Source organism: Anguilla anguilla, chromosome 13, assembly GCF_013347855.1.
Source record: "Anguilla anguilla isolate fAngAng1 chromosome 13, fAngAng1.pri, whole genome shotgun sequence".
Taxonomy (NCBI): domain Eukaryota; kingdom Metazoa; phylum Chordata; class Actinopteri; order Anguilliformes; family Anguillidae; genus Anguilla; species Anguilla anguilla.
The window spans coordinates 31,179,576-31,198,009 of NC_049213.1; the positions used below are offsets into that span (position 1 = coordinate 31,179,576).

Consider the following 18,434-nt stretch of genomic DNA (forward strand, 5'->3'; position numbering starts at 1 on the left):
GTCCCCATTTCCACTGCTAAGAGGCCTGTACACCCACCTGTAGAGCTTCCAGTGAACTCTGCAACCAGCTAATCCCAGTAAAAATGAGTGATAAATAGAATAAGGCTTTTTGACTCATTACATTACATTGCATTATATATGATGTTTTTATCCAAAGTGGTGTACAATCAGCACATACCAAAGGTCATTGGAGCAAACACAGGCCAAATAAAGCACAATTCTATCATAAAGTAGCAGGTATGCAAAGCCATGAACATCAAGTCGAGTTCACACAGTACATCGATGGCTACGTTTTAAGTCAGGAAAGCTATGGCTAAGCCTTAAGCTAGAAGTGAGGCACGATTACAACAGATTGCAAGAGACATGATAAAAGAACTACAACTTCCGGGTCAAGATACAAGTGCTACAAGGTAAAAGAGCTAGAAGATCTAGACAGAATCTCACTGAACAAATCTAAAAGCTTTGCTGTCCCAACGTCAAACACTCTTACTGGGCCAAATTTGTGATTTTCTAATAACACGTTAAGTCTCTCACATGACCAAGTACATGTGTGTCATTGTATGTGCACGGCCCACATCAGATAGCACAGTGCCATCGTATTGTGCTGATATTGTGTAAAAAAAATGTTTTAAATAAATAAAAAAAACTGTGTATCAGGGATGAGATCATGAAATTTCTTACCTCTTCCATAGTGGCCACAATTTTCCTTCCATTTATTCCAGTTTCATGTATCTGACAAAAGAGAGAGGTGATTTAGCTAAAAATCAGCTGCACTCATACAGACAATTGTACATTAAATATCTAAATTAGCTCTCACCATCTCTCAACAGTAAAAATGCACACAAACACACATGCATTTACATAGTGGTGCTGATTATACAACAACAGAAAGAGGATGTGCCCCCTCCTACTGTTAACCATTGCTGATGATATCTTTCCACCAGAGGTCAACGGTCACCTTAGAGTTGCTCATGAAACATCAGTGAGTACCCACCAAATGAGCCCAATATCACCCCTCTCAACAGTCATTGCAGTCTCCGTTTGCACCCATGCTCGACATACATACCCAGGCGACCAGGCCACAGCCTTTACATATGGAACCACAGATTTCATTGCTCCGACCAACATATTTTTTCCAATTTGAAACCATGACAAAAGAAGACAATATATGCTCAGCTCATAGAAATAATGCTTAGCTTATAGGTTACAGCTCAAAGTTATAACACTGCCCTCATAAAAAAAGCTCTGCTTACAGTGCATACAGTTTTTTGTCGGTTACTCTTTCAAACAGGCTGCCACTGAGTGCATCACAGCACCAGATGTTTAAGATTTTACAATTTTCAAAAGACAAATTAGACAAAAATGTATAAATAATTATTTTAAAATATACTGATTTATGTAGACAGGGAGATGGACAGAGACAAGAATAGTGTAATAGGACATAATAAAAATATTACTGCAGTAATGACAGAATTTAACACAATTGAAAACAGAAAATAGAGATAATTTCAAGATAAGATATCTGTAACCCCGGGCCCATGCTAACCCACACACACAGTCACAGGAAGGTTAGCATGAGGAGACGGGTGTGATGGGACTAGCGTGCACACGTTGTTACATGCACCCTGATCTACCTTGTCAAGGGGAGGGTAGTAGATGGGATGGGGTTTGATGTTTGGAAAGCTGATGAGGAGTCCGGCTGTGCTGTCGGTGTTGGGGTTGATCTCCACAGTACCCATAGGGTTCAGCAGGTCACTTTTATCATCTGCAAACACACCAGAGATCTCTAAATGCCAGACAGGATTCACCGTGCTCCCTAATATCATTATAAACTGCTACTACGGATCAGTACACTTGAGCTGTGTAGTCAGTGCAAACAATATGTTTGTAGTTAATCACAGTGCAAACACCTCCATTTCCTCTTCTGATCATATTAACTTATATTTCTTATACTTGTTTTATGCTTTTTATATCTTAGGATTGTTTTTAACATTATCAATTTATTTTATTACTTTTATTTTATTAATTTTATTTTTAGTAGTATTAGTAGTATTTTTCTTTATTATTTATTTATTTTTATTTTTTATTTACTTCATTTCTGCTATTATCATTATCAATTTATTTTATTACTATTTTTATCTTATCTTAATACCTGTGGTACTGATTTCTATTGTTTCTCTTGTAAAGCACTTTGAGCTGCATTTTATGATATGAAAGGTGCTATATAAATAAAGTTTATTATTATTATTATTATTATTAACTTTCCTCTTGGAAAGAAAGCAATCTTAAACATCGCTTATCACATCATCATTCTTGTTAAAATATACCCATCTTTCAACATCCCGCCCCCACACCTCAGTTACTAATCAAAAACCACAACTATAGATAAGTAACATTGCATCTAATTGTCTAATTTTCACCGGGAGAATTCAAGAAATGTATATCCTAGATTATCTGAAATACCCCTTCAACATAACCAGAAGCCCCCAGTTGACACCAAAACTAGGATTGAATTAATTTGTCATTATAAATGTATACTGAAACACGAAAGGGATTGCCGGACTAAAACAGTCTTCAATTGGCCAGCCCAAGAACATGTGCTCATGCTAGGTTCAAGAGACACGCTCACCACGTACGCACGGAAACTGTCTGTACTCTGTATGTGTGTACTTTGAACGCATGATGTCCCACTTGAGTACACACATATGTAGCTATATGCACAAATGACAGCTTTAGTTCTGTCAGGTTTTGCACATTTTTTAGAAAAGCAGCCAATTTAAAACCCCAGATGATTCTGTAGAGTCTCAGGCAGAAGGAGCAATGCTTCTGTGTTTGTACAGTAAAATCTAAGATAACTACCTGGAGTCGATGGCCAAGTGGACAGGGAATACTCGCCAGTCTTCAGCTGGTCCTTGTAGTCAAACACCATAGTGTTCACCCATGATAAAGGGCAATCCTGCAGGGGCCAACACAAAAGAGGTACACACATTTTTAACACTCACCACCCTCCTCTGCAGCTTTAAAAATGACTCCATGTCCACACTGTGACTCAAAAAGTTATCTGTGTTTTTCCAAATAGTTCTTCCTTCACAAGACATGGCAGTTTAGAGTGCGGACGCATACTAGGTTCAGATTGGGCTTCTGAAATGAATAGGAGTGAGATTTAAAAAAAAAAATCAAAGCACTAACTTTCAAAACAACAACCTGAACAGCTCGCATCACTACTATGTACTACTACTTCTATGAGTCATAAGTGTTTAATGTGCAACATCTGCACGTTAAACAGTTTCATCTGTAGACTACACATCTGTAGACTTCGTTCATCATACAGCAAGCCATTCAAAATTCATTCGGATGGGATCTAAAATCTCAGCCTAGCATATAGCAAGAACTTTTTCAAATTTGTCTTTTGGAAGTGCAAAGTCATACTTTTGACAGCAAAATACCAAAAAAAAAAAAAAAGAACCGGAAGAGCATCATGTTCCAGTGAATCAGGCGACATAAAATGCAGTTGATGAGAAAATGAGTAAAAAAGAGATCTGTCGACACACGGGTGTTGCAGACAAAAAAGTTGAGCGCAAAACAACTCCAGACAACTATAAGCAGCAGCTGTGAGCTAGCAGAGCGAAACCAAGCCTGCGAATCAGAAAAACATCCCTCCGCTTGAGCAGTGCTGGTCCCTCTGCGCTGGCTTCACCCAGACTTCTCTGCCAGCACACATTATGGGGGAAAGGGAGCCAGTCAGAAAGCCGACAGACCAGCATCTGTGGTATCAAGAGGCGCCATTTCTGTCACATCCAGGATCCTTCTGCCACTTCTCTGCAGACCACTTGCTAATATTCAGGGAAACGCTAATTGGGGGCAGCTGACTGTTTTTTGATCGGGCCAATGTCTCGTTACACAACCTGTGACGGCTCAACTCTTGCCCTCCCGTTTCGGACATTTCCCGTCTCTGCCACCCGAAGCGGATCAATGTTTAACTTTATTTAAGTTGCTCAGAAATTCCACAATCCTCCGCACTCAGTAACTGCTTCTATGGAAATGTGTTTGCAGGTGTTAGAAGGGAAACAGGTGCGCTTGCTTACATCTGACCAAACATTTTTGACCACAGCTTCAGCTGGCAGTTTCATAGGCATAGCAAACACTCAAACACAAACGTGGAGAGAGAGAGAGAGTGGAAGTGATAGAGTAAAGGAGTGAGAGGGAGAGAGAAAGAACAAAAGAGACAGAGAGCAAAAGAGAGAGAAAGGGAGAGGGAGAGAGAGAGAGAGAGAGAGAGACACCGGGAGAGACTGACACAAACAAAAAACACAAACTCACACATATCTGAAAGCCGCAGAGATTCGGGCTGGGACTAAAGCGTTATGCAAAAGCTCAGGTGGCTGTGGCAGGGCTTCCGATCAGACACTGAATGCTCTTTTAACCAGCTTACACAATTATGCCTGTGTATCAGGCTGTGGGACAATATGTGCACCACACAGAACATTCAGAAAGCACATGATGTGCTGACATATTCTGTGTTTACCCTCTTAATTACACCGTACAGGCTTGAATATTCCAGAGTACAAATGCCCAGCCTTCCTTCTGCTTTCCAACCAACTTAAATGAGAGTACTTTCTCATCTTTATACTCTAACCATCATTTAAAATGGACAAACGTACGTCCATTCCAGAATTCAAGGTAATGTTATAGTTAAATGTATGAAGAATCGATAAATCTGTCATGCACAGGACTTCTATAACCCTTTAAAGGAGTAACATGGTGGTTGAACGTGACACTTCCCAGTTGTCTTTAGGCAACAACAAAACAAATGTGCATAATCTTTTTCTTATTCAGTCATTTCAATGTACTTTAAAACATATTTTTCTAAGCTTAAATTTCCCACTATAAAAGTTCACCCGAACCGTCTGGGCGTGGTAATGAGAACTGTCAGTTAGCTATGATTGACAGACCGTGCCCCGTTACCATAGCTACCCCCATGATACGTGCTATTTTTGGGAGACTTTTCACAAGCTAGCTAGCTTAGTAGTATATCAAGTATCGATAGATAGCTAAGGTAAGGACGTTGACTTATATCCAATTATAATTTTTGCTATCTAGCTACCCAAGTTAAGATAAAAGCACAACTATAACGTCCTCATAAAAGCAAACTAGCTAGCTAACGTTATCGATAACATTTCCGTATGAAGCAAACTACCTAGCTAGCTAACGTTAGCTAGCTAGCTAAATGAATACAACCAGACATAATGTAATAGTCCTTAAAAGGCACTCTAATTTAAGTGAACCTAACGTTAGTCAAATATTTGCATTGTCTTGCTTGTAAGCCAGCAGCGCAAACTATGGGTCTCGAGTTATCCATGGGTTTACGGGGCATGGAAAGGGGAGTGGTTACTGTGTTCGTGACGCACCAAGTTGACAACTTTCTCAACCGGTTGAAAATAGGACGATAAATTTAAAACGCATATTTCTCCAAAAATACAGAACGGACATATTTAATACTTTACTCATTGTGTTTCTTCAATGCAAATAGCACATCAAACCGAGAAAGTGTGAAAATCACCATAGTACTCCTTTAAGGTGCCAGATCGCATATACGGGATTAGAAACTTCTTAACTGAACACTCTGTAACAGTCCCTACTGGTAATTGAAACCAATGTCCTAGAACACTAAATTCGAATTTTGAAAAACATTCCAAAAAAATCTACTCTTCAAAGACAATTTAAAGAGGAGGGTAGTTAAATGACTATTTTTACGATGATCTCCAACAAAACGTGCGCATAAAATGATAACAGATTGTGTTTCGGGGAACCCCTCACTCAGCAAAAAGTTTTTCCCGCTCTTTTTTGGACTCACAGCCTTCTTGTTCTTCTTCTTGGTTGAGCGTGGCTTCTTGCTCTTCTCGATGACGGCGTAGAGCGCGAAGCAGAGCTTGGTCATGCGCGGCAGGTCTCCCACGCTGATGTCGAACTCCAGCTTCTGGTCCCACCGCGGCTCCGAGCACACGGCAACCTCGTTGCTGGTCACCATTTTGCAGAGCAGCTCGCCGCCATGGAAGAGGCCAGCCTGGACCACCAACTGGGGAGCAAAGAGAACCACCGTCACACAGCAGGCCTCACCCCAACAGCCGCACCATTAATAACTGACGAGAAGCAGGCAGTGCCCCCCATCACCTTCAACCATCACTAAGCCGTGACATTCTTTTTCCGCCGTGCCCATCCACACAACACAACACAGGAAATGAACGCTTCTGCCTGGATGGTGTAAAGCACAGTGACTAAACGATCTGCTGCAGGGCTCTCCGGAAACGTTCTCGTGAAGTTAATTGGCTTGCACACAACGGAGCCTGATGAAACCCATTGATCCGTGCATTAGCACCTACAGCGATCTCAGCTGCTGAAGTGCACAGTGCTACAGCGTGAGCGTACGGTGAGACGGGCTGACTGGCCTTTGAAGGCCTCCAGGGGAGACGGTCGGCTGTGGTCTACACAGGACAGAAGAGCTCACTGTTCCCACGTGGCTGTGCGTTCATCAACACGCCGCCCCTCCGATCACGCCATCCGCTTCTGTGAACTGATTCAGATCTCTGTGACCGTAAGGCCCTGAACGCTGAAAAACATTTCCCCCTCAAAGTCAGCGGAAGGTGGCCTGCGTGGGACTGCGGTGTCGCAGTCAGAGGGGGCTGCAACGGAATTCCAGTGCAGAAAACGGCCCCGTGGAACACGGCTGGGGGCGCACACCGGAGTCAGCACCAAACCTGAGAGGGCTAAACGCGCAAAGAATCCTCCTCTGTGCCAAACAAAAGCGGTCTCGTGCAGGAAGCTCACTTTCACTACAGCCCACCATTATAAGATTTAAAAAAACAGGCAGATTAAGATAACTACGCTAAATCTTACGAGCAGCATAGAGAAGGGCTTTACGTAACAAGTAAAAAAAAAAAAACGTAAGCTGTGTTTTGCAGTGGCGCGATCAGTAGGTATGCTAGTACTGGACACATTTAAATTAGTGTCAGCCTCATTTCTCCATTTTGTTCATGTGTGTAGATTTCATTTCTGCACATTTTTCACAGACCCAGATCCAGATTGTGTGCTTTACTACGACAGGGGAGCGCGCAATCATTTTCCTAAAACTTCCATTATACATCTTCAGTAGCTTACTATAGTTTTTGCACACATGAGCATGCATACACCTCCCCGGCTTCCGCCCTTCACATTTTCCTCTTCTCTTTCCCCTCCCCCTTTTTTTATCTGTCAAAAAAATGTGAAAAAAAAACTAACCGCAGAAAAGGGGTTAGAGTGATACGAAGAACTAGTGACAAAAATTCTGCCCTTTTCTAAGAATCATGGCCTTCGCGGGGAGGTGCTAAGGCTAGTCTCTCCCCACTTCCTGTTTTGAAAAGTTTCAACAAACCGCTTCTGATGAATTATGGGAAATATGTGGCCGGGGTCACATGACCAGACCATGGTGAAGCGTGCACCTCCTCCTCCCACCTTTCTGCTGAAGGCAAGGTATCAGTAAACAGCCTGAAGCTTTTTACAGAAGAGAGCGAAACCACCAACCTTCATCCCTTCGTCCGCGTTCACCCTGCTGCCTTGCACCAGGTGGATGCAGAACGGCTCCTGGATTGACCAGAGCGAGGACGTGGTTTGCTGTTCAGAAAACAAGGGTGGACTATCAATGACATTTTCCCATGTGTTTACCTCATGTGCATATTTACACATAACTTCAATCGCACCAAAACCAGGCTTGTTTTTGTCTTTGACAAACACTTAAAACTGTCAACCCGTTAACGCAAGATTAAACCAGAGGGTAAGATAAGATTTTGGCACCCTTCAGCTTTGCTAACGAAATGAGGAACTGTGAAAACTGGCAAACAAGAGAGGCTTTTACAGTAAGACAGGGGGCTGGCTTCTCAGTTCTTCCTTAATGGCATGACAATCAAGAGCTTCACTTCATCTAGCTATAAAACACACACCCTTGGGGTTCACTGCAGTTGCATTGGACAAACTGAAGAGAAACAGGTTAAGCAGTTACCTCGCCTTCAAACTCACAATTAATCATATCAGCGTTCCGCTAGAAGTGAAATGTCTACAGTTATTTTCCCATGATGCCTCAGTGCGCAACGCAAGCCGCAGTGCCTGTGGGCGGCCCTTCGGTGCCATCTGCTGTGGCGTCCCGCTGCCGCACCGCGCGTGACATTCCTCGTGAGGACAGCCATTATCGGCCCCGCACGCTACGCAGGGCCGTTTCTCGGGAGAGAAACCGAGAAAGGGCCAAAGAAAGCGTGCAGTTTGACCCAAAACCCTCTCCCCAGTGGCGACAGGAGCTCGTAAATGAGTAAACTAGCACGCGGCGCGTTCCGCCGGATGGACCGACGGGTCACTCCGTCAAGTATGTCCGGGCTATTGCAAAGTCCAGAACGCTGGTTGAACTTTGAGCGAGCGGAAAAAACCAGAGAGGGCAATTAATTTTTAATGAAAGATCTCGGGTGAGCAGGCGGAAGCAGGCCCCTCACCTTTTTGAGGGGCAGTGGAGGGGGTTTGGACGAGGACCGGACTTTGGAGAGTTGGTTGTTCAGGCCGCCCTGCTCGTCCTGGTATTTAACCATAGTGGAGTAGTGCACCATGGTCAGGTGTGGGGTCAGGCCATTGTGTATGCAGGTGAAAATGTACTGAGAGGGAAAGAGAGCGGAGACACATTAATAAGATAAATTTACCTTTCAGAATTCAGCTCTTAGTCACAGAGTAAGCAATTATCTTTACTGCAGGGCACTCCAAGTTATTCCAATAAACTCCTTTCACTGAAACATTTTTGTTATAAAAGTAAGACTTAAAATGCAAAAGTAAATGCTGTGCAGCACAAGAGACTAAATGGGCCAACCAATGAGGTTGCATCACTTCCCCGAGCTGGTAGCTATATGACTCATCACTGCAGGTACTGCTGTTTCAATATCAGCAACAAGGTCTCGACTGGCTGACACAAGCTGCCACAGTGAACTGAGCTGGTAGAGCACAGACACACACGCACACACATAGACACACACACAAACACACATAGACACACACACAAACACACATAGACACACACACAAACACATGCATGCGCATGCATGCACATGCACATTTACACACACACACACATGCACACACATGCACGCACGCACACACAAATACAGACATGCACACGCACACACACACACACACATCACACACCCAGACACACGCATGTACATGCACATGTACACGCACATACACACAGACACACACATGCACACACAGGCATGCGCATGCATGCACATGCACATTTACACACACACACACATGCACACACATGCACGCATGCACACACAAATACAGACATGCACACGCACACACACACACACACACACACACACACGCAGAAGGTCTGAGTGCGGGTCCTGGGTTACTCACTTTGAACTGGCACAGGGGGTACTTCCCGTAGATAAACTCCCACCTGCTGGTGACCTGCAGGGTGTAGTCCTCGGGCTTCTCCTGCTTCATGGGCCGAAAAACAGTGGCCTTCTTCTTCAGTGCGCTCCGCTTCAGAGACATGGGGAGATCCTGAGGTTCCAGCTGAAGCATGAAGCTTTCCTAACGAGGCCATTCAGAATAAACACACGACAGGACAGATCCAGTGTTAACCAAGCTTTGCTCCATAAGTACAATCAGAAACAGGTTAAAACCAAGGTTCTGTAGTGAACGTTTTAGTTGGGTTTTAAATGAGAATTAAGGTCCTGTAGTGAACGTTTTAGTTGGGTTTTAAATGAGAAATAAGGTTCTGTAGTGAACGTTTTAGTTGGGTTTTAAATGAGAAATAAGGTTCTGTAGTGAAAGTTTTGTTTGGGTTTTAAATAAGAAAAAAGGTTTGGTAGTGAAAGTTTTAGTTGGGTTCTAAAAGAGAAACAACGTTCTGTAGTGAAAGTTTCAGTTGGGTTTCAAACCAGCGCTCAAGCGGCCCAAACGGGCGGCGGAAGCAGAGCAGGGGACTCACGTCGCTTCCTTCGAACTTGACGTTGACGATGATCTTCTTGGTGCTGCGGGCCTTCAGGCTCCCGGCCTGGGGCAGCAGGACGCAGGGCTCCAGGTCGCAGGGGAAGCTGTACTCCACCCACTGCTGCCAGGGCAGGCGCTGGCGGTCCAGCGCCAGCTCCTCACAGAAGCCCCGCATCTTGGAGCGGAACTCGTTCACTTCGTGGTTCTTCAGGGAGTCAAACTCGTGCAGGCCTGGTGAAAGCAGAAACGTGGCAGCTATGAGAACAATGGCACCTCCACTTAAAGCAACTGGAACAGCCGACACTGCAGCCATAGCAACAGCGCATACAAGGTTATACTTCATAATATAAAGCAGCTAAGGGCAACATCTAGTCTGCTACAAAGAAAAAATGATATTCACAGAGGAATAAAATTGAAACTGGATTAAAAAGACCACAGATACTAATAAGGTTTTGGGACTCTTGGGTGAGCAGCTCTTGGATGAGCAGCTCTTTGGGTGAGCAGCTCTTTGGGTGAGCAGCTTTTGGGTGGGCAGATCTTCACTGAGCAGTGCTTTGTGTGTTCTTAAGAACGCGGGGTGGGTGAGGAGCAGACCTTTGCCGATGAGCAGGCTGATCTGAGAGTTGATGAGCTTCTCCACGCGGTCGCCCTCCCGGGCCACCAGCCGCAGGATGGACAGGAAGGGCCGCACGTCGCACAGGCGCCGCAGCTCGTCCTCCAGCTCCTCCTGCTCCGCCGTCTCGTTGATGCAGGTGAACACGTAGGCGTCCGGGTCGCTCAACATGCTGAAGAGAGGCTCGCTCTTCGCGCTCCGCCATAACATCTGAGCCGCAGAGAGCCAGGGGAAGGAAACAAGGAGGGAAACGGTCATTCACAACGCTCTTTCATATCCCTTTAAAACGACCACCGCCCCAGTCCCCACTACACTGCATGCCTCGAGGCCTGCCTCATCACTGCTGTACAGATTCCCCAGTATAATGATCTGCAAACCACGTGGACAGTTCATATTATTTATTATCTCATCATATTAGTCATTATTCATGGATGAATGATGGTGACTGTGCAGCACTGAGAAAAAATACTTTGATCATGCTACATTGAAGTGTAAGCTACAGATCACGTAAGAAACTATACTGTATACTACTGTACAATACTGGAGTTCCTTTCCAGTAAGTGCATAACAAAACAACAGCCACATACAATGACTTCTGTAAAATTGTTGTGCTGTGGTGTACTGCAGTTACACTTACACAAACCACACAACTCTCCGAATGGTTCCCCAATATGTAAGGTGTGGTGTGTACGCAACTATGCGTTTCTACACACTTCCTCCTTAAATGACACCAATAGTTCCTACATTTAAAACAACTCTGTGCAGTTTTCTCAGGGCATATTTCTTGTTGCTACAAAAGTGGCAAAGAGAAGAATGCTGCTGCATGATTAACTGCAACAAAATTCTTTGATTTGAATAATTTTTCAGCACACAGGCAGAATAACATGCGTGTTCCAATAGTGCGATGCTGAATCATGGTAGTGTCAAACAGTCAAATAAACTATCCACGGCGAAGAACAACAACAGAACTTAAGAGCAGCAGCAGCAGGCTGATTCATAATTTATCAGAAAAGGAAGCACATGACACCACTTCCTGTCTGATTAGACTGAAATTAGATGATGGTGAAGGCAGGGCGGTGGGTATCAAAGACAGAATCTGTCCTGCAGCGATGCCAGCACTCTGCGCAACATGTCACTCAGAGACTATTTTTATCCTGTTATTATTTGCCTGATCAAGCCGAACAAACAAAGAACCACTCGCATTAAGCCCATCAGGAAATGCAGTCTGGGAAAGCAATGTCAATTCAATAACGTTTCCCCCCCACGAACCACCCCCCTCCTCCCCCCTCTCTGCAGCTACACACTCCATTCAGCCATCAAACAGACATCAAATGCAGCCTGCTACCACCCACTCCCCACCCACACACCACCCATTTCCCTCCTCCCCCGCACCCCCCCCCCCCAAACACACCACCCATTTCCCTCCCCCCCCCACCCCCCCCCCCCCCAAACACACTTCCTCCAGGCCGCCACCGCACAAGCTTCACCTGCAGTGCTCAGCTGACACGCTACTTCTCACTCTTTTCCCCTCCCACTTTGGAAATGGCAACTGCACCTCCGCTCACTGCTGTACCTCCCTTTACCTGCGCAAGGAGCACTGAAGCTGGGGCAGGCCCCCTCCTTCAGTGCACTCAACTGGGGGCCGGTGACGGTTTGCCATACTACGGGCAACACAGAACTGCAGGAGAGCTAGCACTGACTAGAGGAGAGGTGCATCAAACCCAACTATATCACTGGCAGGAGCTTATACAGCAATAGCTGAGCAGCCCTGACCAACCTAAAGCCACTCTGCCAGTGCCCAGCTAGTGGACAGACTCCCAGTCCAAGTCCAGTCATAGTGGGCCTATAACATGGCCCAGGCCCAAACCTGTAAAGTCAGCTATAGGATCAACCGTGGTGAGAGCCTCTGTCAACTGTTAGCTGGGATCTGTCACTCAAGAGAAAGGTCTTCATCACCTTTTTGATGGAGCCGATGGTGTCATTGCGTGACACGGGGAGGGACAGGTAGATCCCCGTGGGCAGCAGGAAGTCCACCTGGATCTGCTGGCTCTCGTCCTCCCAGATATCCAGCATGCTGTGGACCCCCGGCGGCATAGTGACTGCCACTCATCTACAACCAGGTCAGCTGCTGGACAAACAGGCAGACAGAAGAATCATTTGCATGTTTTTGTGAAAGGTCTATTTCCATGTATGTGAATTCTCCTTATACAAAGAAAAAAGACAATGCATTTCAACACACTTTTTTTCCAGAATCGAAGGAGAGACCTTTCTTAACATTCACCCAATGGAAATGTGTAAAGGAAACCAGACTGTCTTGCATCCAAACTCACACAGCATGGTAATATCATATGTGTCAAAGCAAAAATATTCATGTTATGCGGTGAAGGTGGGGGATTTCTTCACACACAGCTGTTAATGCTTGACTGCCAACAGCACACTTGTGGGAAACGGCGTGTTCGATCATAAGAGGGAGATGGGTAGGGCGTGTGCGGGAATCCAGGTGAAATTTGGGACATGTCCTAACACCTCTGACCTGAAGCCTCAGTCTGTGGAAAAACATGATCTGCTTGTGGGAGAAGAGATAAGCAGTGGGGCACCCAGCCCACGTTTCCATGTTTGGGTGAAATTCCACAGTCGACGTGCAGGGAGTGGACGCTATTCCAATAACACCAATGGCCTGGTTCCAGAACATTCCTGGTTAATTAAACACTTCTGTGGGAGGCGGAGGGAGTGGACGGCTATAGTGGTCATCCCATTACCATGAGGTAACCAGAACTGCCCCTTCTCTGCTGAGAAAGTGTGATACTGCTCGAATTAGCTTAATTCACTCACACTGCCATCACAGACGTGCAGATGGTCCGAGAATAACAGCCCATGGTGACCTCTATACTGGCTCCTGCCGTTTCCAAGATTTTTCCTCTTACGTGTGATCCATTGGATCAAATTTTATGGTATTGTTTGTCAATTTCAACTCAACCAGGGAAGAAACCCACCAGCAGGTTCATATACTAACCCACGGGTCACGGTGATCTCTTAAAAGACGCAGGGCATAAATCTGTAAACTTCTCCTGTGTAATGAACTGAAGGACTGTATTCTAAATCACCAACAGGGGCACAGCTATTTTAAAAGAATTTAAATATGGTTCATAAATGTGTTTAATCAAAATGAGTGTGGCTTCTACTCTGTTCACAGGAACTCAGTAAAAGGAGGGCCAGGGAGTTTTTGCAGTTCACAAGAAGACAGACTCAGCATGAATGAGATATTCGCTGTCCACAGCTGCCTGAAGTACAGCAAAAGCACAGTTTAAGAACTGAGAGACGTGAAGCGATCAACAGCCATTGAGTAGTTTTAGTTGCCTATTCCCAAAGATGTGCTAGTAAACCAATAAGGAAAGCTTACACCAGAGTCAACCAAACCTGTATCACGTACGGAGTGGCAAACCAATCAGCGAAGAGGGGATCATTCGGCTATGAATGCAGCGTGGTAAAGAAACGCACATCCAAGCACGTTGAGAAAATGAGCCTTGAGACCTGACGATGCTCAACCCATTACAGACGAGCCAGGACAGTCCCCCAAAACCAGGGTTCACTTCCATAATCATTTAACGAGTACTAACTGGGACTTGAAATTAAGACTCACATTAAAGTCAATGCAGTGCTTGAAAATTAATCCCAATTAAAGCAATCAGCTGGACACACCAAATACACACACCCAAAAAAACACACACACACAATATCAACCTACAAAGGTCTGATTCACAAATTTTACAGCAAATGCTCTATCAGTCTGCTGTAAAAATCTATTGTTTATATTTCCTTATAGAACTAATTTGAGGTTACCTTATCCTGCCTATAATAAAAAAGACCATTTACACCCACAACTCCTTTCTCTTTAATAATATGGGGCCCTCGCTATAAATCAGTGACAGGGAAAAGCATCTCTCGAAAATGGAAGAGGCAGAACTGCCCTTCAGGGCATGGAAGTGCTCTCCATTAACCTCAGTTCTGAGGGAAACTAATCATGTGGCTCCTAAAACAACTAATTTTAACTGCTTGTAATTCAGCTTGAAGGCTGAAATCCAGGGGCGAATGTCTTCTGACAATTGAAACATTTTTGCTGCAGACAACAAGTGAACAGATCTCTCATCAACCTATCAGATTAAAGCGCTGGCGAATGACAAGTGGGCATAAACGTTGCCATATTCCCAAACAAACAAACAAAAAAAACAAAGACCATAATTGAAAAACATCAGAATTAGGGATTACAAATTTATAGAGAGTGTGGGTCTGCGCATGACTACTTTCAAAGGGATCGGCTATGCAGAGAACGGAAAACACAAAAACTAGGCCTAAAAAAATGATAAAACTGAGCACTCCTATGTTCTTTCAAATCTGGGTTTGCCGATTAGCACCATCGTGTGAACTTTGAATTTCCCTTAAAGAGCCACTTATTTGTCTCTGCTAGCTGCAGCTTCCCCAACATATCCAGCATACCTTGCACACATAACTCCCAAGACGCGGCAGGCTAGGGCTGCCAAACCCGGCTCCTGGAGTCCTGCAGATTTTCACTCAAAGCCTAATGTGGGAGACTCGACTCCACCAATTAGCAGCTCAACAAGATCTCCTTGAATAAGGTGTGTTTTGTTAGGGCCGGAGTGAAAACCCACAGGACGGAGGATCTCCAGGAGCAGGGTTGGGCAGCCGCCCTGCAGGAGGCTACATCCTCTTCAGCCGTGCCTTTGCAACATGTACAAGGCTTACCGGTAACGGTCTGCTCCGATTGCGACATGACGCTACACTTTCTGCCACAAGATCAAGATCATAAAGAAAATATTTGCAGAGGAAGTACATGAGCTGATAACAAGACTGGTGGGAAAACAGCAGCAGGCAAACAGAGAAATGGATAAAAGGGACAGAGAAAATAAGAAAAAGAGAGAAAAAGGGAGGAGAGAGAATCACCAACTCTCTTTCACTTAAGAGAAAGCCAGTTTTTTTCCTATTCTCCACACACCCTCATAATAAACAATGTTGATTCATCCACGTTATTTTTATTTGCAGTATCGTGTACATGCAAAGACATGGTTGAGGTCTAAGAACGCAGCTAGCCAATTCAGACAGCAGCATGGTGGTTAAGGAAGTGAGCTTGAAACTCAGTAACTCTGCTCTGCTGTTGCAGGTTGGGAGCACTTAACCTTCCTTCAGTAAATCTTTACATATAATGCAATGAAACTAAGTGGATGTGGTTGTCTATGTAAATAATCCTGGAATTGTTAAAACATTTGGGGGTGTCCAAGTTACGTACATATCTTTCCATTAAAATTTCAAAATGAACCAGAACAAATATTTTTGTTTTTCTTTTGCCTGAGTTTGAAACTCAATTCGACAGTGTCTGAAGATAATCAGAACGCTGTCGTTCCACTGGGCCTTTGTTACTTTATTTTTTTTTAAATCACCTAGCGTGTAGAAAAGTGTAGTGTAGGCTAACTCGGTTTACTAGCAATGCATTCGTCAATTTAATACAACTTGGAAAGTTAATGGTTACACTATACTATGCACATCACCGCAATTAACTGCAATGGAAATATCAACTGCAACACCTGAGAGACACAACGGCGAACACAGGTTTAAAATTGAGAGCTTTTAATCTCTGCGACGAGTGTTCTATTTCATCTTCAGACTAGCTGAAGCATAAACCGCACATGGAAATATACGGTCACTCGAACTTTACAATAAACCGTCATCACTGCAAAGAGCTCAAGTTACATTTTAAAGCGAAATGAATTAATATGGAAAATCGATTAAAAAACACGGATTAAAGCAAGGAACGACATATTTGGCTCCCAACAGTGCGGAGGAATCTTAGCTATTGAAATAATTGTGCATAATAAAAATAATGTGATTCCTCGTATAATTGAAATGTCAGGGTTCAATGTCAATATTCTAGGCAAGGAATCTAATGCTAAAATGATCAACATTCAATGAAAACACTTAAAACACCGTCTAGTTAATCGTGGATAACAATATTTGTCACTTGCCTTCGCTGAAGATGATTAGCCGTACGATCCATTTAGCTAGTTGCCCATCTCTATACAGCAAGTACAGCCGTTGCCTAGCATTCAGTATAAACTCATACGAGACGGCCCACTGTATCTCGCTGTAATATGACTCCCGCTCTCCTCAAAAAAGACGAATTACTGTAGATTGTTGGACTTTACAGCCAGGAAAGTGATGGAAGGAACTAGAGTCCGATGGTGTTCCGTTTCTCGTCAACTGGGAGGGAGAAGTGCAAAACTGCACAGCGCTTACTTCGCTTAGCTGCTGCAACCACCCCACAACCCTGACTTTTCGAACGAATAGGGACCGTCTCAAAAGTTATCTTTTCACAAAAAACTTTTTTCGAAATACCCATAAATCCACGAGAGATAGCCTACAAAATTCTCCTTTTGAAATGAGCTACTGCAAAATGTTGGAAAACAAAGCTTATAAGTTTAGACACAACACACATTATAAACAAGGTTCATAAAAGTGTTAGCCAAAGAAAATATTTTACTATAACAAAAAATTGAAATTTAAAAATAATTGGCTGTTTGAGCTGAATGAGGATTAACAATCGATATCAACAAAATCCATGTGTTTATGTAATGTGTGTAATATTTTTTACAATGATAATGAACAACAAAAAATGACAAGTGAATATGGTATATCAAATCAAAGTCCCAAAAAATAAATGTGCGCTTAAGCAGCACTGAAAAAATACATGACACAGGAAATGCGGTAGGATTAGACAAGTATTTTAGTGCCACCCCACGCACAAACATGAAAAATGAGCGAGTATGTTTCATTTTCCCAGAGATAAAGTACATGAGGGATGATCCCTTACAAATGAAATTCAGCCCAAGCCCTAGAACGCAGATAAGAAGCCTGACCTCACATTGTACGTCAACGACAGTCCTCACAGATCATAAGGGATCATATTTTCCAATTTCCTATGACTTTCTCCCATCTTGTCTGTAAGCTATCCGTCTTATCACCTCAAAACAGGCAGTGTCTCTGCCACATCCCTGTTTAAACACTGGTGTATTACAGTCATACAGGATGCCTATGTAGGACGTTAAATATGTTTCTGCATACTTTGGCGGGCAACAGTAAATTTTAGACTGTTTACAAAGCACTACTGCATACGAGTTACAATAAAATATTATGTGTACTTAATAATCAACATTCCCAGACATTATGATTTAGATGCTGTAAAGTCCATAATAAATTATATATATATATATATATATATATATATATATATATATATATATATATATATATATATATATATATATAACCTTTATTTAACCAGGTTAGTCTCATTGAGATTAGAAATCTCTTGTTCAGGAGAGACCTGGCCAAGAAAGCAGCAGTCGATTACAGACACAACAAAATTTCAACATTTAACATACTATAAAAGCAGACAAACAGCAATGTTCAAAGTTTCACAATCTGGTTAACATGAGTAATCTGTAGTGCAACTAAGGGTCAAAACAATTACAAGTTTCACTTTCCTCCATAACCTTAAGCCTTTTATATATATATATATATATATACACACAACACACATGATAAATATATGGCTACTGCTGCTGCTGCTGCTGCTGCTGCTTTTACTACTATGACGACTACTACTACTACTACACACACATTCATACAACACACCAAACCTCATGCAACAAAAACAATTATTACCTTTCACTGTGATCATACATTTGGCAAACAAATATGTTATTTGCTTATTATGAAGGATTTTATTTACTTATGCTAT

General features: G+C 43.4%; 1 protein-coding gene across 4 annotated transcripts in view; it reads right to left on the minus strand.

Annotated features, from left to right (window-relative positions):
* Nucleotides 1-18,434, minus strand: part of pik3cd (phosphatidylinositol-4,5-bisphosphate 3-kinase, catalytic subunit delta) — a 40,455-nt gene that overhangs the window by 10,624 nt on the left and 11,397 nt on the right. Inside the window, exons 1-11 of one of the 4 annotated variants that reach the window (XM_035387795.1) lie at nt 16,660-16,972; nt 12,581-12,749; nt 10,606-10,834; nt 10,010-10,242; nt 9,430-9,609; nt 8,514-8,669; nt 7,558-7,647; nt 5,855-6,076; nt 2,860-2,956; nt 1,635-1,765; nt 682-732 (exon numbers count right to left, since the gene is read on the minus strand). In XM_035387795.1, coding sequence (XP_035243686.1) covers nt 682-732; nt 1,635-1,765; nt 2,860-2,956; nt 5,855-6,076; nt 7,558-7,647; nt 8,514-8,669; nt 9,430-9,609; nt 10,010-10,242; nt 10,606-10,834; nt 12,581-12,718 — 1,527 coding nt within the window. In that variant the 5' untranslated portion in view covers nt 12,719-12,749; nt 16,660-16,972. Of the gene's footprint in view, nt 1-681; nt 733-1,634; nt 1,766-2,859; nt 2,957-5,854; nt 6,077-7,557; nt 7,648-8,513; nt 8,670-9,429; nt 9,610-10,009; nt 10,243-10,605; nt 10,835-12,580; nt 12,753-16,659; nt 16,973-18,434 lie in introns of those variants that run through there. The other 3 variants (XM_035387794.1, XM_035387793.1, XM_035387797.1) reach the window with 3 other exon arrangements.